This window comes from Hyposmocoma kahamanoa, unplaced genomic scaffold (genome assembly GCF_003589595.1).
Source record: "Hyposmocoma kahamanoa isolate Upper Pololo Valley unplaced genomic scaffold, ASM358959v1 80, whole genome shotgun sequence".
NCBI lineage: Eukaryota > Metazoa > Arthropoda > Insecta > Lepidoptera > Cosmopterigidae > Hyposmocoma > Hyposmocoma kahamanoa.
This window is the reverse complement of record NW_020654051.1, coordinates 3,759,410-3,785,557: the sequence shown is the minus strand read 5'-3', so window position 1 is coordinate 3,785,557 and position 26,148 is coordinate 3,759,410. Positions and strand designations below refer to the sequence as shown.

At 35.6% G+C, this 26,148-nt stretch overlaps 1 protein-coding gene across 1 annotated transcript in view; it reads right to left on the bottom strand.

Moving 5' to 3' along the window:
• The window catches only part of LOC113233926 (prominin-like protein), a 132,791-nt gene extending 112,444 nt beyond the window's left edge, over window positions 1-20,347 (bottom strand). The window contains exon 1 of the mRNA XM_026469161.1: window positions 19,733-20,347. Within this exon, the coding sequence (XP_026324946.1) occupies window positions 19,733-20,027 (295 nt within the window). The 5' untranslated portion in view covers window positions 20,028-20,347. The remainder of the gene's footprint in view (window positions 1-19,732) is intronic.
• Window positions 20,348-26,148: the final 5,801 nt, after the last annotated feature.

Here is a 26,148-nt window from a genome sequence, read left to right as displayed (position 1 = left end):
GGTTTTTGTATTAGACCCGTCGTCCATTTATTTGTAAGTCAATGGGTCTTTAACTCTATTTTGTTTTAACTATATTCTGTTTTCAAAAAATTTTGGGGCAATAGATGTACAGTTATCTCCTTGCCGATACACGTGACAAGATAGGAGAGACAAGGGGGAAAATAAACGCTATACAAATGTCACATAAAAGATAACAAAACAATATATCCTCATAAAGTAGTGTTTGTGTAACGCAAACATGTATCACGTCATCTCGTAATGGAACCTGCTTAAAAACGGTTTGGTAGATATTTGATTGCCAACAGCAACCGCCTAAATCTACCACAGGATTTTTAATAATAATGATAATTTACCATACTATAGCGCCAGTGCAACAAAATTTACTTCTAAGGCACTACCTAAGATATTTAATCCGGCGCCTAAAGGCTGGATCACCGGAATTATCAAAGTAATGTATGCTTTCATAATTTGAACTAATATTCATAACAGAACGCAGAAGATGTATTCGCAAAATGCATTTCTGAATGGGCGTAACAGCCAAGTTTATAAAAAAAAAAATAGTTGAATGATTCAATAGAGCTCAATTTTCACCCTCCATCATCGGTCTGTTTATTCAAAAAAGTTATGAACCAAAACGTTTATTTACGTTTGAGGTTTGATTTTACGCACTTTCTTCCCGAAGCATCAATCGGTTTTTGGTCTCAGACTAGGAATTGATCTATGGATGGTTCTTATATGTATTGTACATACAGGTAATCCACCAGGGTGCACTGCAATTGACGGAAAACACAAAACGTTTTCTTTATACAGAAATAGGTATCATAATGAAACAATGACAATTTATATACTGAATCACCTCGTTTCCCATCGGCCACCAATGAAATATCATACGCCATTATTGGCCTAATTGTTTACACTGGCCTTTGGTATGTAAGAGCACGTAACAGAGACTTAACCACCAGTTTTATAACAAACAGTTAATCAAATAACAAGTTTTCGTGTGAATCATGCGAAAGGAAGCCATACGCGACAGTTCGCGCTTTTGTCACAAGTCGGGTCCGATAACGTGAGAATATTATGTTTGAAAGGAAAACCACAACATACTGATTTATATCATATAGGGTTATAAAATACTAACAACCTATCTCCACTGTATTACGAACGTCATAAACAACAACTTTTGCTCCGTGAGTTTTAATTATTCATCCGATTTTAGTCGTACAAAAATAAAAAATTGACATAGATCGCTCTAAACAGTCACAACTCTATGGGGTACGATGCAAAACTCAGAAGCGAGGGGTGGGGGTCGTCGAGGAGGACGCTTGCACATTTGAACTTACAATCTTACTACCAAGTACAGATCTAAAAAGTGTCAGATATTTTCTTATAATTATTAACACAAAGATTCCGGTTCGAATCCGGCCGTATCGAAGGATTTTTTTCTGAGTGTTCGATCTTTGTATTAATAATTATAACAAGCTAGTGAAGTGATTTCACGTAAAAATAATTCAATATCAATTCAATAAAAATTTAAATACAATGACATCTCTAGCTGGGGCTGGTAGCTATAAAGGTATCTAACTTCTGACTGGGTGAGGAAATATCATAGATTTCTCATAGATGGCGCTACGACCAAAAAGTCGTTGAAAAAACCAAATACAAAGATACGACGCAAGCACATAGAAAAATTCGTGAGGTCCGCTGGTTCGTTCCGTGGCTTAGTTGGTACAGCGTCTACCACGGTAAGCTAGAAGACGTCGGTTCGAATCCGGCCGGATCGAAGAAATTTTTCCTGAGCGTTCGATCTTTGTATTAATAATTTTAACAAGCCAGTGGATAATTGAATATCATTCAATAAAAATTTAAGTGTCAGATAGTACTACAAAAATCTAAAGGTTTATTTTTGGTAAATTCTTGATTATGATGTTAGTAATATAGTCTAGCGAATTTTTTATTATTTATTATCCTGTCTAGTTAAAGGTTCAATTTCTAATACTAAATATGAAAATAGCCTTTTATATCGCTGACTGTACGATTTGTTCAAAATCTGTGAATGCCAATCGAAATATCTTCACAATTCATGGACCTTTTCATGTAGCTATGACGATTATGGAAGCTAACTGCCGTTGCAATTTTCACCCTGTATAAAAAAGTAATTATAGACAGTGCAAAACTCAGTCACTGAGCGGACGTTCCAATCAGTTACAATAAAAATATCAGATACGGCAGTTAGTGAGGCGAGGTATATTCGCTGTGCGTCTGCGACAAATGGCTCGCGACCAACCGGTCTGCCGAGACCGTTATCTCAGTAACTAGATGCCGGTCACGCGTTAGCCACGCACTTTATACACTCACCAACCTTAATGCTCATGGTCAGACGACCGCTTACCTGGAACAAGGAAGAGAAACGTATAAATACATTACTGCTATTTTATCGATTTAACAGGGTGATTATACTTTTATGGAGCCCCATCTTGTAGTACGAATATCGGCTGTAAAACGCATTATAATTCATTTTCCTAAATGCGGCGGAACGTAATGGAACTGAATTTTGGTAACAAAATTTTGGTACATAGCATAATAAACTTTATGGTCAATTGTGTAACGTACAATCTAGATACGAGTCAAAATTTTCCGCGGAATGCGCGAGCATTCTCGAGCAACCTCGCGCATTCCCCAGGGGATAAAAAAGGAGATCGTGGTTTGGAAGCTCGGTACAAATTTATGTCTGTTTTAGACTTATGCAATAAACTTTTTATATCAGGATACCTAGTGACAGGACGAGCAAGTCCAGTTGGGGTGCCACTCAGAGCATTAAATCCCAAAGACCTGAGTGGGGCAACGCCACTCAATGCGTCCGTCAATTTGAAACATAAAGTTCGTAAGTGAAGTACGACGTTTCTGTTATTTCACCAGCACTCTTGCCCTACAAAACCGGAACGCAGCATTGCTCACATTACTGATTTTGGACAAAAATAGGTTTACTAAATGACGGGACGAACAAGTCGTGCATCTGGTATTAAGCGACTCGCCTGGTCATAATAGTTGCAGTGACACTCCGTGCTTTAAAATCACAAAGATCTGAGGGGCATTGCCACTGCTCCCGTCACCCAGAGGCATAAAATTGACAAGTCTCACGTGCCTGTAGTGTCACCAGCACCTTTACCCTTCAAAACCGAAACGCAGAAAAGCCCACATAACTGTTCGGCGGCAGGAATAATGGAACTTCCTTGGACGAACTCACAAGAAGCTACTAAAGTTAGTTATCTTGTTAACCGTGTTAAAATGTCTGGCAGGAACTCTTAATTGTGTGTTCGACAAAGCAATAACAATTTTTTTTTAACCGACTTGATAAAAGGAGGATGCTCTCAATTCGTCTGTATTTTTTTTTCTTTTTTTTTGTGTGTATGTTACGCGATAACTCCCGCATTTGTGAACCGATTTCGATTTCGTCTGAAAGGGTAGTGGTATCATTTAAATCTGAAGAAAATATTTCACCTCTAAGGGTGGCAAACTAGGGGATGAATCCAGTCTCGCGCACTTTCCGGTAACCGATTTCAATAAAACTTGGCAAAGAGATGTAATTCCACGAACTTTTGAGGTCGGTTTTTTTAGTACTCTGTACTAAATTGTTATCGTTACAAAACAATCAAAAGCACAGTTTTTTAAGGAATGAGCTCTAAGTTGTGTAAATTTTGGTTGTTCGCTGGCCGGCCACTGGTGATTCAATGTCGGGTATTGCAATCGAAAGGCCTCGCCTCAGCACACAAAGGCCAAAACTTGCAGTTAGATCGCTGCATTACCGAATACCGGCTTGCGTAGGCGACGTAGTCAAGAACACGTCAAGCATGGCATTTACGAATTAAATTCAACTCTATATCGTTATGATAAGAACGGCTTGAAATGTCAAGAATGCTCAAAACGCAATAAACTATCGAAAAATCTTGCCAACATGTACATGGGTATAATATTATGTTCATTCTCAAATTAAAGCTTTTGAAAGTAAAACTTTGCATGCGACATCGGCACGCAGCTAATGAAATGTGCAAAATCTATGTAAGTTTACGTGATTTTTTAGCTCCCGACCAAAAAGTCTGTAAGTATCTGGGGGCCTTGGTGCAAGATTTCAAATGTGTAAACGTAACTATCGCGTTTGCGTTAAGAGTTTAACCTTACAGGCATATAATTAAGATCTAAATAAAAATCTTAACGCAAACGCGGTAGTTAAGTTTGAATGATTACAAGTTTACACTCAGGCTTCTGTGGCATCACAGTTCCCAAACGAATGGACTGATCTCGAGGCTTTTTTTTAATTTGGAGACTAATTTAATCGGAAGGCTCCGAAGGTTCACAACCCTCGGAAAACGCGTTAATCCCCAACACGCATTGGGCCAGCGTAGCGGACTATCGCCTAAAACCCTCGCCAGAGAAGAGACCCGTGGCTAGCAATGGGGTGTATAAACGGGTTGATGATGATGTTGATGACTATCTGATTATCTTGAAATTTGATGCACTAAATAATATAGTAAAACCGATTATATTACAATTATAAAGTAGCCCTAATCTGATGCTGCACAACTAGGACAATCTTCAAACTACCCCTCAAGTACTTACAATAGAACTATCGTGTTCGGGCCGAGTTTTTTTTTTAATGATTTGAGCTTAGAATAATAACGCATAGAATGATAGTTTCATATCAAACGAACTGTCACAAGTGAGGCAAAAATCAAATTCATGTAGGCTAGTTTTAGTAGTAGGTTAATTTTCGGTTTTAGTGAATATTTATATAAAAATACAAGTTGAAACGCGTTACTTCCTTGTGGAATGTGATGTTAGTATCTATTTTATGTTTGTCTGACGTATTTTTACACTCATTTACCGCACATTTCGTCATTTTTAGCTAAAATTCTTGATCTGTTCGCGGTGCAAGTTGACCTTGAGCACTGAAGGCCCGCCCGCTCGTGTAGGCCCTTTTGGCGCGCTTCAATTTGCGTCACTTAGCGTGTGCGGACTAGGTTTCTATGCGTTATTATTCTAAGGATTTGAGCGACACGCCTGTCCGTAACAGGCTAACAGTTAGCTTACAGATGGTGAATTTGTTGACTTTTTGAAGTACTTACACTATTTTGTATCGGTTATATTTTTTAATGAAATTTAAGTTTCTTTGTTAATAAACGCACACTCGCATTGCAATCTCTAGTAAGTTCGTTGAATGTTAAATTCGAACTTTAATTCGATTTTTTTTAACTCATTATTTATTTTCATCAACAAAACAATGAAAACATATAACCAAATATGTATACAAAATATTCGTGGTACTACATTTTTAAATTTGGCGCGGACACATCGACTCATCCGTAGAACAAAGACCACACTGACAACAACACTGATTATTCTCAGGACATTGTACATTTCGTTCGCTGTTCGTAGCTTTGGATATTAGATCGATCATTGATCGATTTTATATTTCCCAAACGAAATAATACATAAAACTCTGAAAACACCTATAGAATAACGAGATTATGTATACATATGTATATCCTCTTTTCGTTATATAATCACATCGGACTCTGTCCTTCGGATGAGTCGACATAGGTAGTAAATTTAAAATGAACATTATCAATACTAGTCCAAATTACTATCACGGCGTTTCAATGATTGACTCATTGATTAGATCCATATCAGCACGCCCACGTGATTCTATATTCTATATATAGATTTAAGCATATAAGTAAAATGCTTCATGTTCTTATATACCAACAAAGTTTATATTTCCGTGTTGTTAACAATGTTGGAATATGTGAAGAGAATGATAAGGTGGAACAAATAAATTTGATATATTTATTAATACAAAAATCGAACACAAAGAAAAATTCATTCAATCCGGCTGGACTCGAACCAGCGTCTTCACCATACCGTGGTTGACGCTCTCTTTACTGAGCTACGGAACGAACTAACAGATCTTATGAATTTTCTATATGCTTGTTGCAGCTCTTTCGATACCTCCAATGACTATACGTTAAGTTTATTTTATTGCCATTTTCTGTTATTTTGTAAACAGCCATATTTATTTACTAATGTTATGCTCCACGAATTTTGTGAAAAAAAAAATAAAGAAACAAAAAACAAAATAAAAATGGAGATGACCAAAAATCAAGATGACGTAGTGTTCATTGGAGGTATCTCTTTGTTTCCAAAAACTTGTGTGCTTTATTCTGTCGATGTGTTGATTTGAATGAAGGATATTGATTTTTGATTTATATGCTTTAGTTTGCCGACACTGAATTGACAGTATAGTTATTAATGTTAATAACTATAATTTTTTAATTTTAAAAAACCTATTTCAAATGCTTGCTTATCGCCTTTTTTATTGGAATTATGTTTGCCAAGTTTTATTGAAATCGGTTAACGGAAAGTGCGCGAAACCGGATTCATCCCCTAGTTTGCCACCCTGAGGGTCATATTCCTGAACTCTACTCAATGCTCAAGTCAGGATTTGAGCAGACTTGAGTATGATTTCTAGTGCTTTGAATCAAACTCAAGTCCTGACTTGAACATTGAGTAGAATATATACTGAGGTACCTTCTTTCCAATAAAAAAAGAATCTTAAAAATCGGTTAACGAATGTAATCGCGTAATACACACAGAAAAAAATAGTCCCATTGAGAACTTCCTCCGTTTTTGAAGTCAGATAAATAAAACATTTTATATCTTGTTTAGTCTGCAGATTCCTATTTTATATAGCATGTTAGTAAATAATTATGCCGTCAATATATTAGTATGCATAATGTTTAGTCTGGTACAAAGAATCTTTATTTATTTAGTTAACGGTTAACGTTTATACATTATAAAAAATTAGTTATGATTACGATACTCATAACATTAGCTATGGTTATGAATTGTATATAGGTTAAATTGCTCTTTCGGAACTATAAGTATGTCGTACCCTTGGTTTGATAAAGCCACATGGGATCGTACTTTCATCATTAATTTATTTGTGAAACTATAGAAGTTGATAAGTCGCACTGCTATTACAATAGTGTTGTAACTCAAAATATGTGATTATCGAGATTATGCTATTGCTGAACGTAAAATTTAATTCTCTACACGTCAATACAACCGTCATTAGAATATTGTGAGAAACAATTAAAAGATATATACTTAGCTCAATATGAGAGAAACTTTTAATAAGCTAGTTTGAGATAAAGCAATTCTTACTCAAAAAGATAAAATTATTTTTTCCCTTTTATTTAACATAATAATAATAATAACGCACACACTCAACATAGCCCCGCACTAGGGAAACCCTGTGTCGCGGGTGCCATGGACACACACATAGACAACCACAAATTACACCCAAACTCACGAGAGAAATAAATGTAGGCCTTACAAATATTTCTCCCGGCCCGGGAATCGAACCCGGGGACCTCTGCGTGGCAGTCCGGTATGGTAACCGTTCGGCCACGGAGGCAGTTATATTTGTAAATATATTTGGCAAGTAGAAAATTGTTTAGATGTCTGTTATAAAGTTTAACATTTAATAGTATTAAATTATTAAAGTATTTTTAAAGTTTAACATAAACTTTAATTATCTTTCACAGGTAGTGAGTAATTCGTTTCTGAAAAAATACACTCTTAATGAATACACTATTGTATTAACAGTGCGATGTACGAAACAAGTAATAATAATAATAATAACGCACATACTCAACATAGCCCCGCACTAGCGAGACCCTGTGTCGCGGTTGCCATGGACATATATAGACAACAACAAATTACACCCATACAAATATTTCTCCCGGCTCAGGAATCGAACCTGGGACCTCTGCGTGGCAGTCAATGGTAACGTTCGGCCACGGAGACAGTTAAGTAAAGTTTCACTGTGTCTGGCCAAACATTTCGCACACGAAACCAAATACTGGCGTAACTCAAAATTGTGGAATTGAGAAAACACAATATCAAAATTTAAAAAAAGAATAGGATAGATCTTATTGCGAATAATATGATTATTGTTATTTATGCATACTTAAACATAAATTTATAAACTAGAAAATTTTTTACATTCAGATTTTATCAAATTTTGAGTTAAGACAGTATTTAGTTTCGTATGCGATTTACGATTTACGCATACAAACATATTGAACGCATATTATACATGTACTCACATGCACTTCAACCGAGTAAACCAAGTGTAATGTAAAATGTTTTTCTTTCAATCATATAACACATGGATATATAATAAGTGAGTTAGCAATTTAAACGCAGTGTCAGTTATTTAGGTCAATTTTAATGATATTAATTATAAAATGTGAAAATAATATAGTAATTTTAATAACGTCAAAATAAATATACAAAATGTCAAAAATTAGACAATGAATTTAAGGATTTGTCATTTAAAAATTCAGACACTGTAGTACGGACAGCAGCACATCAAGCTACACATTGACGGATGTTGTTGCGTTGAGCTGGAGACGATATTTGAACAAGTGTTATAGCTTCATATAAAGTTGACTGTACACTTTATTAGTAAATTTTTTAATTTTTTTTCAAGCCCTTTAGTACTTTAAGTACATTTATCTGCCGCCAAGCAGTAATGTCAACATTACTGTGTTCCGGTTTTGAAGGAACCTTTTCCTGGTTAAATTTTGTGCTTACGCACATGGGACTTGTCAACTTATGTCTCAGGATGACTGGCGCAGTGGCAGTGCGCCTGAGATCTTTGCGATTTAAAGCTCTGAGTGGCACTGCAACTGTTATTGACAGGCGAGTAGCTTGCCATCGGGCGCGCACGACTTGTTCGTCCCGTGTCGCTTAGTATTATAAAAAAAAATTGTATATTTTGAGGGTTATTACAAAAATATTATATGCGGCAAAAAGTTTTGTACTCCACTAAGTAGAAGAATATCTAGAGCATTGTGCCTAATAGAAATTCCAAACGCATCATTTAACAATTACTTTACTGGACACAATACTCTTGTGAACAAAGGCAGTTCTATAAAAGCCTATGCATAAATTGTCTGGTCGGCAGGATACGTAGACCTTAAGAAAATTTATCGGTTCGACCATGTTTGGATGGCACATCTGGCACAATGGGAATGAGTTGGTAGGCCCTCATGACAGGTAGCCACGTGTCGTCGGTTGGTGCAAGGTCGTCGGCCTCTGTGCCCGCAGCCTGCGTGTTCGCTCCTATACAAACTAACGCGTGTTTATTTGGCTTTACAGTGTTTAACACACTTGCAAAAACATTAAAAAGAAAAGAATTTATTAGTAATTGTAATCGGACGTAGTCAAACAAAAAGGATCCAATGCACATCCAGTCACTTACGAGACATGGCAGTTTGAAGTTTTAAAATGTTTCTCACTCTTGTTTTATCTTCAAAACTTGTAATGTAACATGTCATGTAACTCCTGGATATTTATTTATGTTTATATGTTGGATTATTTTTTGCTGATCTAAGAGGTTGTAGGAACCGTTTGGTACATATAACTCATTTTTTGATAATTTTGTGGATTGGACCCTTTTTGCTCAATCATTAATGCTTAATTGTCCAATTAACAAAAAGGCAAATGAAAAAAGAAGTGACAAAAGGATTGATGACCTGCAATTATCCCGTCAAGTACAACAATAAACGACGTTAATGTACAAAGGCAAGCTTATCCCATATACCTTTGAAAAATTTAAAGGATAGTTGGTTGCAGGATTGGCTATAAAATTTAATAAACCAAGAAATTGAATGCTGTATACTCAATAATTACATGGATTAATTTATTATCAAAAGTACTTATTAATACATATACTTATATTAAGTAAATGTTAATACACTAATAATACATATAAAATTTACAGTAAAATAAATGTATAAATTAAATCTATAAACAAATATACGAATTTGTAAGCTCTAACATGAGGAGTCCGTATACTCCCTTGACTTTAAAAAAGGTGCCCTGAATAGTTGATTAATTATTCTATTAATAGATAAAAACAACGATGAGTTTAAATATTATAAAAATAAATTCAATTGACACAAATAATAATAACGCAAACAAAATAATCAAAGTAAGTAATCATTGTAATCGACATAAAAAATAATAAAATTAAATATTTAACTATTTGCGTGCTGTGACAACCCAGTTGGAGACAATTGCTTTTCAATTGAGAGATGGTTGGTTCAAGTCCCTGTGGCAGCATAAACATATGAAACTAAACCCTATCCTTAGGGGAGATCCGTACCCAGCTGCAGAAACCACGAAACCTTTACAAATGCACAGAATATTCGAGAAGCAACATTATATATGTCGGCGTTGTTGCCGACCAAGTCATACCAAGCCAACATTGTCGGTTGATTAACTTGTCCATATTACAGGATACTGATTACTATGATAAATTACTTTATTTTTGTTATTTAATTATTTTTTAATTTATGATTTTAATTTTAATCTGAATTCTTAAATGTTTTTAATGTTAATTTCAATTGAATTATAAAAATATGGGTTGTAAAAACCTTAAATAAATTATTTTTATTTATCGTGTTTTTAGGTTTTCGCGATTGTTACATGCACAAAAAAAAAGGCTTGTTTGAAAAAACAAATATACGCGATTTAAATGCGGTCTCATTTCCTATGATTTTTATTTATTCATAAAGCCTGTATCCCTCCCTCTGGTAATATCTCCATTGAAAGTATCGTCCCAAAATAGATTGAAATCAAATATTAATTCAGATATAAGCGGCTTCGACATGTCAACCATCATCTATCGTTGACCCAATTTCGAGTAATTGAACGAAGCCCCTTTACTAAGACAGCTGCTGGGCTTAATACCTCCACTCAATACCCCGTCTGTTCATCGCGTTCGTTGTCGTACCCAGCGGTACCTACTTACGAAGCAGTCAATTAAACTTGACTGGCCAATTTATCTCGTTATAACTGTAATAGGACTCGTAACTGACTCGCGCAAAGCTTCCCAGGTCACTTCACTCGGATCAACACAGCTCAACTGAGCGCGTTGTTTGTGTTAATTTTTTCATGATTTTTTTTAAACTTCTGGTAACTGCAGTCTATAGACATTTTTAACAGGAGAAGGTTCTCAAGTTGACTGTGTGTTTTTTTTGTATGTATGTTACGCGATAACTCCGGCTATTTGTGAACCGATTTTGATGATTCTTTTTTTGTTGGAAAATGGTTATTAATGTGGGCCCATTTCATTGAAGAAAGTATTCCACCTCTAACGGTAGCAAACTAGGGGATGAATGCCTTTTGAGGTCGGTTTTTAGTACTCTATACTGATTATATAACACCAAGTGACTGGACGAACAATTCGTGCACACAAGCCCCTGCAAAGACCCTTAGGTTTAATTCACCTCTGTGCGTACCTCTGGCCTCTTCAAACTTTCGGCGGAATGCATATCTCCTGCGTGCGAGTAATAGTTTCAATGCATTGTCCAAGCAGGTTGATATTGACCTTTTTAACACTAGTGTTGCATCGGTGAAGCGTCTTATTAGTGGTTTGTTTTTTGGCGAGTAGCTAACTGTTGTGTGTGCGATTATGTCATTACCTATATAGTATAATTATTAGTTATATAGTTATAATTTATAGCTCTTTAATTAACTTAATGTGTGTCTACCGGTGAGGACCTATAATTGGCTCTCCGTTTTTATTTAAGTTTATGTTATGTAAGATAGCCGTTGGTCTTCCTAATATTAAATAATAATAATAATAATAATAATAATAATAAACAACACAACAGTTGCAGTGTCACTTAGAGCTTTACATCGCGAAGATCTTAGAGACCCTGTCACGGCGCCGGTCACCCTGAGTCATAAGTTGACAAGTCCCATGTGCCTGTAATTTCATCAGCACCCCTTCTAATTCGAAATGTAGTAATGCTCACATTACTGCTTGGCGGCAGAAATAGGTAAGGCAGCAGTACTTCCCTGGACGAACTCTCACAAGGAGCACTACTGCTTTTTAAGTTGCAAGATACTAACTCTAAAAAGTCTCCTGTGATTGCGTTGGCTCTTACTGTGTTTCCATTCCATTATACTATTGCTTATTTATTTATTTATTAAACTTTATTGACCACAACACAGAATGGTACAAAAGGCGGACTTAATGCTACAAGCATTATCTACCAGTCAAACCTTTGAGGTAAACGAAATTCACGAATGCGGTATATTAAACAAAATATTAAATGAATAATTTAATAATAACACAAATGTAATAAATGTATAATCAAATATATAACAAACAAACCTAACATATACATATTATCTGTATACATAAATACATACATTTATACTAGATAATACATACAATAACAGAAGAAGAAGATGATGATGGTGGTGGTGATTATCGCTGTGACAAACAATTTAAAAGAAGCCCATGGATATTCTATTTGAAAGAGGATAAACTAGGAGACCATCTGGAGTCTGGGAGAGCATTCCAGGAGACGTGTTTGGTGGTAGAATTTTATTTATTTATACTACATACATACATACATAAGCTAGCAACTATCATTACAGGACTAACCTATTGCAATAGTATAGCCAAAATTATCACCTGTTCACCATTATTTGCAAACATTTTTTTTCTACGAAGACGCATTCTACACAGACAGAAAAACTTTTTTTATGGTACCAAAAGACGAGACGAACAAGAAATGTGCCTGATTGTTTTGTCTCGCCTGTCCATAGTAGATGCAGAGCTTAAATCGCTAAGATCTATAGTGCGATTCACGTAAACAACCGTTACGATATCAATTTTAAAGTCGCTCGATCCAAATGTCGTTAAACCGTATTCTGGTATATGAATCGAACTTGAATCGATTCTAAACGACAAGTCATACGAATTCTGCTAAAATTTTGACAGTTCTTTCAATAATAGACTTTCGACGACTAAACGTCAAATTTCACAATCCAAGATGTCGTTCATTAGTTGTTAGGTGACCATGAGACGTAAGTTGACAAGTTCCATGTGCTCGAGATCGTTGTTACGTCCTAATCAATCAAGTGTAGGGACATATTCACTTGAGATGTTATCATCCAAGATAAAAATTATTGTAAGATATACAAGAGACCTTGTTATTGAGATTTTAGTGACATCTCAGCTGATGCTCACCTCATATCGGAGGAAAGTTTATTTAATCGGAACTCAGTAACAGATTTCAAAAATATATATTATTATATTTGCTGCGTGTCATAGTCATGAGAGAACGGTGTACAACAGCTGTTATGAATTTTATTTTTTATTTTCGACAGTTTTTTAAAATTGTTAGAATAGAACGGAAATACTTTATGCCAAAAAGAACAACACAGCACACATACATTTTTCGGAAACGGTCATGAGCACGGACGAAAAACTGCGAGACAGAGACGCCACCTGCAGGTTACAGAGTGTATCGCGCGGTTGCTCTGCCGGTGGACCTCGACGGAGTCTTGGTGGTAGCCAAGAGAGAACACATTAGTGGTTGGACTCTCGGGCTGCACACACGCTACCTAGAAACTGTCCTACGTTTCGCCTAGTGCCTAATATGATAATAGAAAGTACAAATTGTCATTCTATTTCAGTGATTAAAATATACAGTGTTACTATTAAACGTAATATCATTGCACAATACCTAAATCTGCCCAAACAATGTCTGAAGATCAATTCTAAACATGAAAAAAAAAGAAATAAAAAAAATATAACACACAAACCATAAGCGAATAACTATAACAATAAAAAAAATTAAGTGACAAGCCTTAAAGTGTGCGTGCTGTGGCGGTCACGCCAACCACTCAGCTTGGTGTCGTCTCACCGCAAGCTATGACGCTGTTATTAATATTAACCCAAATCACTATCACCGTGTATGACCAATTTATTGATTAGATATTATATATTGATTGCTTATACATGTGATATTTATAGTCCTTATAAAATATGTTATGCCTAGTTTAAGTTTACTGCGCGTGATTAATAATATTGATTTATCTACAACAGCGAAAATATGGTGGAAGATCGTAAAACTTAATTTATTTATGGGAACAATACTTAATTAAATAATAAAAGATAATTAATAAAAAAAAGAACTGTAAATTAATATTAATTGTTCACCTGTAATTGGTTAAGCATTTTAGCTGTAACACCCTGTCGAATGAGTGTAAAATATTGTTGTAACCGAATGTATTAAGCGTTGGTGAATTTAAATAAATAAATAAAGGGAAAATATTTTTAATTTTATTTGATCATCAAAGATATTGATCTATTCGAGATAAATATATTATTGCCTCCGTGACCGAACGGTTACAATGCTGGACTGCCACGCAGAGGTCCCGGGTTCGATTCCCGGGCAGGGAGAAATAATTGTATGGCCTACAGTTATTTCTCTCTTGAGTTTGGGTGTAATTTGTAGTTGTCTATGTGTGTATCCATGGGATCCGCGATACATGGTTTCCCTAGAGCAGGGCTATAGAGCGTGCGCGTTATTATTAAAAAAATCTAAATGTGTACTTTTATAAATATATGATATTTTTAAGAAACTTTCCTTTATTTTTATTTGTATAGTATGTTCGCTGTGCGTAGTATGTATACCGTTCAAACGTAAATACCTATCTGGATTTATGACACTTTAGCCGTGACCTGTAAAGGACCCGAAACGTCTGTTTGTTTGAAAAAATAAATAATTATACGCGATGTAAATCCGAAAAAATACTTTTATTTCCGATTTATGACACTTCGTTTACATCAGCGTGTGGTCGTATTAATGAACGAAAAAACGGTTGAAAATTTTAAAAGGATATAAGACAGGATCTTCGTTATCCTGCAGGGAGCTTCTGTGAAGTATTTTTGTACATCCGCCGAATAGTGACGTACACTTGTGCCGTCATGTCGCCGGTATACGTAAATACTGAAGAGATTTCATGTGATTTCAGTTAAATTTATGAGACGAAACTATTTTTTCGAACGTAACGTAGATGTTTCTGGTTCTTTACAACTCCATTTTGTTTATTTTTATTTTTGTTTATTCTGCTTTAGATAGTTTTTCTCTAAATTATAATTTTATTTTGCATTACTTTGAGCCAGATTTTCCCACTACTCCTCAACAGCAGCCTTTTCCAGAAATCTTCTTTATAAATGTCTAACAAGTGCAGTATTTCGTACATTCAATTCATGTAATAATTCCTGTTAGTAATTTACCTACTTGTTTTTAGCTAAATTGTAAGATATATATTTATAATTTTGGTGTTAAGTAACATTGGTACTTTCGTGCCATTTAATCTTCTAGAAGTGGTTCCAACTAAAAACCAATGTCACAGCAGGCGAGCATGCTGAGTTGGAGCAGTTTCAGCTTACATTTGTAACCATTAATTTGTTTTGCTCTATAATATATAATAAATCTTAATAAGCTGAATAAACGTATCTTTCTTTTTTATCCTTTCTTTATAGTCACGTCTGTTTCCAAAGTAAAGCAACCGCGAAAACCTAAGCCTTTGATTGTTTTTGAAACAAGTCAACAATAGAATTGCTCAATTGGACATAGTTAAAGAAAAAGGATCGAATGCATATCCAGTCACTTTCAAGATATGGGCAGTTTAAAGTTTAAAAGTGTTTCTCAGTCTTGTTTTATTTTCAAAACTTATGTCATGTAACTCCAGAGATATTTATTTACGTTTATATGTTGAATTCTTTTTGCTGATCTAAGATGTTAGACTTTAGGAACCGTTTGGTACATATAACTATTTTTTTGATATTTTTGTGGATTGGTTCCTTTTTGCTTAACTACGTCCAATTATTAGTAGCAGTAGTTCCTTGTGAAAGAGTTCGTCCAGTGAAATACTGCCATCTTACTTATTTCTGCCGCCAAGCAGCAATGTGAGTAAAAACGACATTCCTATTCTGAAGGGACGGGGTCTTGGTGAAATTATCAGGCTCATGGAACTTGTCAACTTACGTCTCAGTGTGACTACGCAGTGGCGGTGCCCCTCAGATCTATGCGATTTAAAGTTCTGAGTGGCACTGCAACTGCTATGAACAGGCGTGTCGCTTACCACCAGGCGCACGACTTGTCCTGTCTTTTGCTTTCATAAAAAAATCTATTCCAAACCAAGTTGTTTGCTTGAGTTCATCATCATCTGAACTCTTCTGCCGAAAGACTTCCACTGCTAGGCATACGACTCGCTCTAAGATTGCCAGAACGATCCGTATTGTGCTGCTTGAGTTAAAATTAAACAAAAGCATCAGCAATCCTATAACCGCGCTGTATATAAACGATGTTTGATTCCATTTTAAGTTTTAACTAATCAAACTCATTAGACACGCCCTAGAAAGTAATTTTTAGAGTTGTGACTTATCCGTTCGCAGTTGTAAAAATTGTTTCGTTTCAATAACTCGTAATTTTTCTTTAACTTTCCTAATGTCTAGACAGAGAGAGCATTATGCATTTTGAAATACCATAACCCTAAGCGTGTTTGCGCACTCCATCCGGCTGCATCCGGTCGTATTCGTTCGGAATCCAAGACTTTATTATCCCTTCCTCTCCTTTCCATCAGCGGACCACCCGTGCCGGACTGCGTTGCCACAGTTGGACGGTCAGTTCAATACCGTCCCGCACTAAAAAGTTTGGCAATTCGTTTTTATGCCGAACCATCAAATTGTGGAACCAACTCCCGGCGCATGTATTCCCTCCCCTCTATAACATCGGGTCCTTCAAACGTAGTGTGAAGAAGCATTTGGCCAGACCGGCAAAATGATAGTGACGGAGTGAAGATATTTGTGTTTTCCATCTGTTACTCTCATCTCTGGACTGTATTCGCACTTTCCATCAGGCGCGGTGCAGTCATTTTGCCGAGTCACAATAAAAAAAATAAATAAAAAAAACTTTACAAGTCTAGAAAACTCGGATGTCGTTTGTGCACTAAATCCGATTAGAATCCGAGAAAATAGGAACACCGATTGTACACTTAGAGATAAAATGATCCCTGTGACATTTCGGATGGTCATTTCTCGGATTCGGAACTGGGGGTCTACTCTCGATCTCCGTCTGACATACGTCCGAAACAATTACTGTCTAATAAGTAATATTCGACAAAATTAAAAGAAAAACATCAAGTATGAAGCTTCATTCGCATCATAGTAAATACAGTTGACACATATTAATTAGCCAAACCACGAAAAAATCTTTAGGCGCCATTTTCTCAAAATGATCTTATCGGTTGATAAAGATGGAATTCACATTTTTTTTTATTACTACGTAGTAGATTTTTTGATCAAGTAAAAAAACGAGTAAATACAGATAAAAACCAACATGAAAATTTAGTTTAACAACCACAATTGCGAATTATGTTATTTTGTAGAGATAAAGTGCAACACACATAAAAAAAACAACAATCAATTAGTGATCTTTATCAAAATTGGTTTTTACGCCTCTTGTGCGCAATATTTATATGTATAAAATGTGTTACAATAGTATTATCCCGTGTGTAATTTTTCTCTGTAGTATTAGGTATGTGTCCTTTAAAACAACATTGTACTTATTGAGTTCTTAGGTTTTCGTCGAAACGTTGGTTTAAAAAAAAACAAATATATACGCAATTTAAATCTGGAAAAATAGTTTCATTTCCTAACATTAAACAAGTACATTCAGCAAAAATATATTTTTTTTATTTGTTATAAAGCACAACCTTATAACTAATTACATTGTAGCCACTTTACGACTAATAGGCAATTTTAATTTAACATAATTTCCTAATATAAAAGTATGTATGCGTCTACATTATTTTGTCAGAAAATGGATCATTACATGTATAGAATGTGTTACAATAGTATTTTCCCATGTAATTTTTTTTTTGTAGTATTATATGTCCTTTAAAATAACACTGTTTGTTTAAGCAAAAATAATATCAATATTTTCTTTTACATGTTGTGTATAATTGTAGTTGATTGTCAGATGATTTTTTTTTGTGATACTGAGTGACAAGATGAACATGTAGTGCCACTCAGAGCTTTAAATCGCGAAGATCTAATGAGACATAAGTTGACAAGTCCCAAGTGCCTGTATTTTTACCAGCACACTTGTCCTTCAGAACTGGAACACAGTAATGCTTACATTACAACTTGGCGGCAGAAATAAGTAAGGTGGCAGTACTTCCCTCGATTAACCCTTTCAGAAGGAGCTGTATTGTTACTAAAATGATGAATTATTTGGAATATTACTTATTTTTTCTCTAGTATTAATAGATTCACAAGTATTATTTGTAACCAATTATCAACAATGGTAGAAAATTAAATAAAACAAAATAATTGTTAATTACAAAAAAGATAAGGTACAGAGCTTACATGGCCAGTTTCCCAAGTGGTTATCATCATAGATTTTCAGTAATAGGTAACAATAGAACTGTGCTGTTAAGCATTTTTATTGTAGTCATAATATTTTAACTATCATAGTGTGAGTCACTCATAAACACACTTTAATTTAATAGCTGTTATAAATGATGAATAAGTGAAGTCATATTATCACATGATTTGTCTAGAATTTATATTGTTCCTTGTAGCATAATTTTTTTATATATATGGATTCAGTTAACATCTGAAACAATATGGCATTAAAGCATAGTGTTTCAACTTATTCAAAACTACACATGTGTAGAAGTTATGCAAGTTTATTACAAGAGCTTGTATGAAGTCGTGCAATATATTGACAAGCAATGCACAGGACTGTAGAGGGCAGGTCAACACCATTGTTATTCTGCAAACCATTGTATGGAAATGTTAGTTTCACATCACTGCACGCACACACACCTATCGTACTGCATAATGCCTTCAAAATGCCATCGATCTTTTTTCTTAATTTTCTTGCTATGGTTCGTGATCAGATGTATTGTTGCACTTTTCAGATATGTATTAACAAATGCTGACAATGCATTTCAGTAAAAAAAATTACTATGTATTAGGACGGAAAGTTAAGCTGGTATTCCGACCTCCTTGACATAACTAACACACTTCCGTTTCAATAACTTTTGAGATGTTGGCACCTAAGGTTCATTGTCACCTAAAAAAAGTCGATTACACTGATTGTGCAAAAAATAGAACTGAAACTAAATAAGGCATTAAAAAACCGATTAGAAGGAGTTGTACATCTTGTTTTGCTGATCCCAGATATATTAATAACTCATTTTCGCTAAAAATGTTGATTATGTTTGTTATGATAAGTTCTGGAAATAAAATTTATTTACTTGAGTTACATTAAAAATAAAATTATCAAAATATTACTAAATGCTAGCAGGAAACACAATCTAAAACAAGAGTGCATTGTTAATACTGTCTAAGAACATAGTTAATGCAGTCAAATGCTCAATGAAGTTTGAATTTTTTTTTTCTGTTCCGCATGGAACAGGTCAGAGACCATACTGCCGAATCATAGTTCCTCATTTTCTTCAGTAAAATGTTTCGATTTAAGTCTTCAGTGTAGTCCTGAAGATTGAAAATTTTGTAGTCGATTTCTATTTTTTTTTTATTAACCTGCAATAATGTCCTAGTGCTGAGCAAAACCTTTCTAATGGTATCTCTTTGTCACAGCAATCTCTATTTATAGCAATAAAACGTAACTTAATTTTTATTAAGAACAAAGTTGAAGAATTATGTATTATTATGATATTTATGAAGACAGATGAAATAGTAAAGACTAGAAAAGATGAATATATATAGCTAGGAGTGAGAGCTAATAATTAAAAAATCAAAATCAAAAATTCTGAAAGGTACCTTCAGGGTAGGCATCCTTGTGCGCGATGGCGTCGACGACAATATGCGTGGAGTTGTAGATGGGCCCCATGGCGCGCATGTCGAACTCGACAGTCGCCGTGTAGGTGGCGTTCAACACTGGCTTCGAGTAATTCACAACGGCCATTTCCAGGACTCCCGACATCTCCGCACGCAGGTTGCGGCTGATGCTGGTCAGGAAGGACTCTGCGGCGTCAGCGCTAGAAGCCCACCCGCCCAGCATCACTGCTACAGGCACCAAAAGCGCCAGCCGCCGAAGCCCACCGCCCGATCGCATTCTGACCGCCTTACCGCACTATACAGCACTACACATTACCACATACACACCCGTAAGATCATCGAGCACCAATCAATTATTTACTAAACAGAGGGTACGTAATCTGTTTGCAAAACAAACACTAAAAAAAGATACAACCCCGTTTACTAAACATATAAACAAGGAGGTCGATAAATCGACAAATTCGCAACACGTCAACCGTGTTTCACAAGTAATCTGTCCTTTATAACGTCTTTACACTACTAACATAAATTCAGTCTGTTTTATTCACGTTTTATGTTAACATTATCATTTTTTTCGGCAATTTCTTTGTTGTGTAATGCGTAGAAGCTAGACGACCGACAGCTTGTGTCGGTCGATGAAGAATGAATGAGACTGAGTGAAATTGTCAAAGGATCTTTCGAATTGATTGAATGAAAATAATTTCATACACCGATACGTGCGCCATCTACTCACGGAGTTGTAAATGAAATGTTGCCAATTTAATATGTGAAGAAAATATCGTTTTATTTATTATTTTTTTATTTAAATCACCTTGTATGTATTTTTATTTCGTCTCTGTGGAAATTTTTGAGACTGGATTTATTTCGTTTGTTGACTTTTACAATATACGTTCAGTTTAAACATGATAAGTTGATTCTTCTAATTTTTGGTTTTATGTACTGACATTTTTACCTATTTTCGTAGTTATTATTTTTTCTCAAAGATACTCGTTTGCATTACTTTCAAAAAACGACGGGAACACGGGAAGTTTGTAATTTATGGACTGTGCGATTTGTTTCTGGCCAAGGCCTGCAAAGTAAGTATTTCATAGGTACCTGTTGTCCATTACTGTCCGCTGCTCTAAACTTTTAAATCTACTAACAATGAACTATATAAACAGGTAATAGAAAAACCCGTACAACCAACTGAAATGAATTCTAGTAAGAAGAGCGATATTAAAAATAAATTAATGTAGTAATGTAGTAATGGATAGTGCTCGGCCTAATTTAAAACAAAAGGCAAAATTAGCCAAATATCAAATGTTACTTTTAATATTAATTAATATTTTTTTCTGTTATATATGTTCCTCTCTTTGGTCTTTTACTATTTCCTCACATTGTTTGAGAAAAACATTATAATATGCCTCGGCGGGAACGGGGAATGCTTGACTTGTATGTATATAAGGCCTCTCTAGCGTTCAGCCTTGTGACTCATACTCGTCCAGCAATCCCTTACTTCCCGGCCTCTGCAGTAATGTACGTACTATTAGTAGCAATTTTTCTGCGACTTCTTTACGGCTTACCGGGTAGCGTTAGTAGGAAATGTGCATGACACAGAATACACACTTCACAACTTTATTCTGACGTATAAATTACTTACTTACTTGCATGTGTCCAGCGATTATTAAATTAATTCCCAACAATACGTGTCCAGCTGTGGAATATAGTGGCTGTTACAGGAAGTACCTGTATTAGACAAACTGTATTACAAACTAAGCACAATTCAAATTAGGCTGGCAACCCTGAAACGAACGAACATTAAAAGAATGAAAGTGGAATGAAAGAGCTTTAGCACTCATTCACGAATTAGAAATATATAGTAATTCATTATCAGCATTATCAGGTTGGCAGCCAGATGGCGTGTAGGTGGCCAAAAGCCACATTTTACACAAACTATAGAGATCGTAATGCATTTTACTCATTTCATTACTAGTATTGTATTATCTGTGCTCATTACTATGAAACAATGATTAAATGAACTTAAATTTTAAATCTTGTTATTTTAAATGTTTCTTATTTGAATGAGAATCATAAACATTATTTAAATTTTTGAAACTTCCGGAGATACTAAGTTAAACTCTATTTTGTGCGATTTTTGGATTTATGGATTTTTGTGAAACATTTAAGACGAAAAGTTTTTTTTGTTTTGATTCTGGCACTTCGCGGTTTGCGTTTGTGCCACTGCAAAACGGGGAATCTTATTCACGGAAAACAATGGAAAGGGAAAATAATTTGGAGGAGAGGATCAGGGAAGTGCAATTAAGGTTAAATACGAATACATAAGGACAACACGAAACACGGCGAAAAGTTAATAATAATAATGTATTTGAGCAGTCACACTTACTAACGTCGATCTTTAATCTCAATTTGTATGTCGACTGCTGCAACGTACAGTATCGAAACAACAAAATGCACACTTATAGAGCAGTTTGAAATTATATTTTGACTTAGAATAATAAATTTTAATAGTGTCGTGAAAGTGACACCCAATTATGATAGCTAATTTTATGTGTTTTTCTTAGGCCTTAGCATGATTTAAAAATTTTATGTACCTATTTTTCTAGTTTACCTTGTTAGAATTTGCTAGAAATTAATCGAAAGTGGTGGATTCGTTAGTATTCAGGGCTTGTAAAATTTGAACAAATGTTGAATCTACATCATCATCATCATCAATCAGTTTCAGTACTTTTCATTGATAGTTTTTATGGAATCGATAAAAAATTAACACTTTCGATTATTTATACCAAGTAATTTACGGTCTGAAAGAGAAAAGGATACCAAAACCAAGCACTGATTTTATAATTTACTAACCTATATTAATTATGAAATAAATCCATTTTTTGTATGGAATTCATTACGAATAACATAGACAAATTAAAGTAATTTCTAACTATAATATCTTAAATGAACTTTTGTACTGTAGCATGAGTTCTTTGAGTCTTTTTATGTAAATATTTTTTTACTTTGTAACATTTATGTTACAATCATCAAATTACATTGAAAAAATAAGTAACATGACAAGTTTCAGTCTTGTTCACACAAACACACACAAGTCGTGCGCCTGATGGTAAGCTACACGCCTATCCATAACAGTTGCAGTGCCACTCAGAGCTTTAAATCGCAAAGATCTGAGGGCTACTGCGCCTGTCACCCTTAAACATAATTTGACAAGTCCCATGTACCTTTAATTTCACAAGAACCCTTACCCTTCAAAACCGGAACGCAGTAATGCTCACATTATTTGCTTGGCGGCACAAATAGTAAAGGTGGTACATACCAGGACGAACTATTTCCCAAGGAGCTCTACTGCTGCTAATTGTTACTTACTTCTTAGTGAAACTATAAGGTGTTTATCGAGTTCTTAGGTTTTTGCGATTGTTACACTTAGAAAGTGAAACTATTTTTTTTCGGATCTAAGTCGCTTGTATTTAACTGCCTCCGTGGCCGAACGGTTACCATGCCGGACTGCCACGCAGAGGTCCCAGGTTCGATTCCCGGGCCGGGAGAAATATTTGTATGGCCTACAATTATTTCTCTCGTGAGTTTGGGTGTAATTTGTGGTTGTCTATGTGTGTGTCCATGGCACCCGCGACACAGGGTTTCCCTAGTGCTATGTTGAGTGTGTGCGTTATATTATTATTATTATTTGTTTCTTCAAACAAACCAACGTTTCGGGCCCTTGACATGTCCCATAGTCACGACTGACGTCAGGTGCCGGCCCTGTAAAGGGCCCGACAAGTTAATTTTTTTGAAAAAATAAATATACGCCATTTAGATCTGAAAAAAAATAGTTTAATTTTTTAATAAGATATTTATTACATAAAATCAATTTGTCAAGAATCTTTTACATTAGGAAAACTATATAAACATCACAAAAACCCGTGTAGGAACACGAAATCTTTGTGTGATGTCGATATTATATTTATTACTGGCATACATGTAAAGCTGTATATCACTATTGCGATTTCTGCCCAGAGCTGTTGTCGGACCAAAATTCTATGTCTACTGTATCATTAGTTGTATTTTATTTAACAAAATCTAATAAACAGCTACCGGTTGGAAGTTTGCGTCGTTTGCTCCAAGAGAAATTTTTGGAAATCGTATGTTGCGTATACTATTTTTGATGCAGTTTTAATTGCCATCAAGTAAATCTTTCATGACTTGTGCTTTAGATTTTCGTGCGGTTACCTTGTTTGAAATGAGCTTGTCATAAGTCAACACCTGCTCTTCAGTACGGCTTCATCATCATCATCAACCTTTTTATACGACCCATTCCTGGGCATGGGTTTCCTCTCAAGCAAAGATTTAGACCATATTCATATTTCCTCTCAGACAAAGGTTCAGACCATAGACCAATGCGGTTGGGGACTTCTCACGTTTTCCCAGTTTTGTGAATCTTCTTCGACGTGCAGGTTTCACCACGATGTTTTTCCTTAAACCGGAATGCTCATGGTGAATTTCGAATGAAATTTCGCACGTAAATTCTGAAAAACTCAGAGATACGAGTCTGGATAGAACCCACGGCCTCTACTTGAGATGTGGTAGGTCGAACTATTAGGCTACTAAACGCTGTGGAACTCAATTGTCAGTCTATCACATATCTTGTCACTTTCTGCAGACCAAGAGGAAAAAACATCATTGTAAATATCATTTACAAATTTGAATTCTTTTTTAGAATAATTGTTGTCACATACAGGAGATTCTAAGAAAAAACATATTTTGTAGTAACATGCTTTAAATATGAAATCAGACTAAATCGTGTACATTTATTTTTTCAAACAAACCATGGTTTCAGGCTCTTTACAGGTCCCATGTTCACGGCTGGCTGAGATGGTGAAATCGTCAACCATTATGTCTAATATTAACGCAAACCACCCTATTTTACACTCACAGTTAAACATTTTGAAAATCGAATCTGCCAATTTGTGAAGTATCTAGCATAGAACAACATTGTAACTGGTAGACTCGATAGATGTACTCCACAAAAAACCATGGAAAGTGGTACATTCGATAGCTCTAAGACTAGAAATAAACACGTATACCGAAAGTGCCAGTTACAACTTTGTCGAAATTACATCCACCTAGAACACTATCGAATCTCCTCTTTTCGAGAGTTTTTCTTGTCTGTCACTTGGATAGGAAAAAACAACATAAAGAACTAATTATTTTAAAAATATTTAGGAACTAGTTACATAAGTGATATTTTAGATCATTTGTTTTTGCTATTATGAAGGGATATAACAAAATTGTAAATACTTACCGAGTTAATTATATTTTTTTTCGTTAGACGTGGTTTCACCGTGACTTTGTTGTTTATGTTTTAATACGAAATTAACCACACATCTACCTCGGCTATTCATTTTTAAACTCCGATTTAAATAAAAACAAAGAGCAAAACAAAAAATAAGTAACTAAAACAAGCTAAAAGTAAACGAAAGAGACATGCCCTCACTCTCTCACATCGCATCGCGGCGAATACAGACGATTTGGTCAGTTACCAACTGTGTGCGCACACCGTCGCTTTAGAACAGTATCGATTGTACTTTATTCGATAATGTTTGTCGCTCATAGTATGAAGTACCGATAGTATTCAATTTAAAACTTCCCTTAATATGATTTTTTATGACTAAACTGTATATTTTTCTAATAGTATATCATGTACTCTTACAATTGATGCAATAAAAAAAATTAGATTTTGCAGTTTCGATACTGTTTGTTGCGGCAGTCGATTTACAAAATTAACTTTTATGATATTTAATTACATTCTAATAAAAAGTATTTCATTTTCTTATTAAAATTATAACAGAAAATACTTTACTTGCGTAATTTCAATAGATACTTTTCAAATCAAGGCCCCGCGGGGCAGAGCCGGGGACCGTACTAAACCCCCGTTTTAAACCTTTTTTTTTTTTGACGGGGGGGAAATCTTTATTGATACCCCTGAGCCCAGGGAGACTCAGGGCTTATGTGGGGACTCTCCCTCCAGACTGGAGGGCCTAGCCCACTAAAACCCCCCCGGGTTTCCCTCTCGCCGGTTGAGTCGGCGCCGTGGGATCAGTGAACATTCACCACGACGCCGCCCGGCCGCCCTAGCTTGCGCCAGGGCTCCCGCGCCAACGGAGGGACGAGTCGGTTGTCCTCCGACCCGCCCCCCAGACGAGTGAGGCTGTGCAATGCAGGCTCCGGAGTCCCTGTCCAGAGCCCGCTGGTCTCACTAGGGGATCAGGCGAGCAGCGAACTGCCTTCGCCTTCTCCCCGTACGTCTGCGCCGGAGCGGGTGCGCGTCCGCCGCGTCCTCGCGCACCCGCTCCGCGGCCTCCTTTTGCGACATAACCTCTGTGCAAAAGGAGGCCATCGCC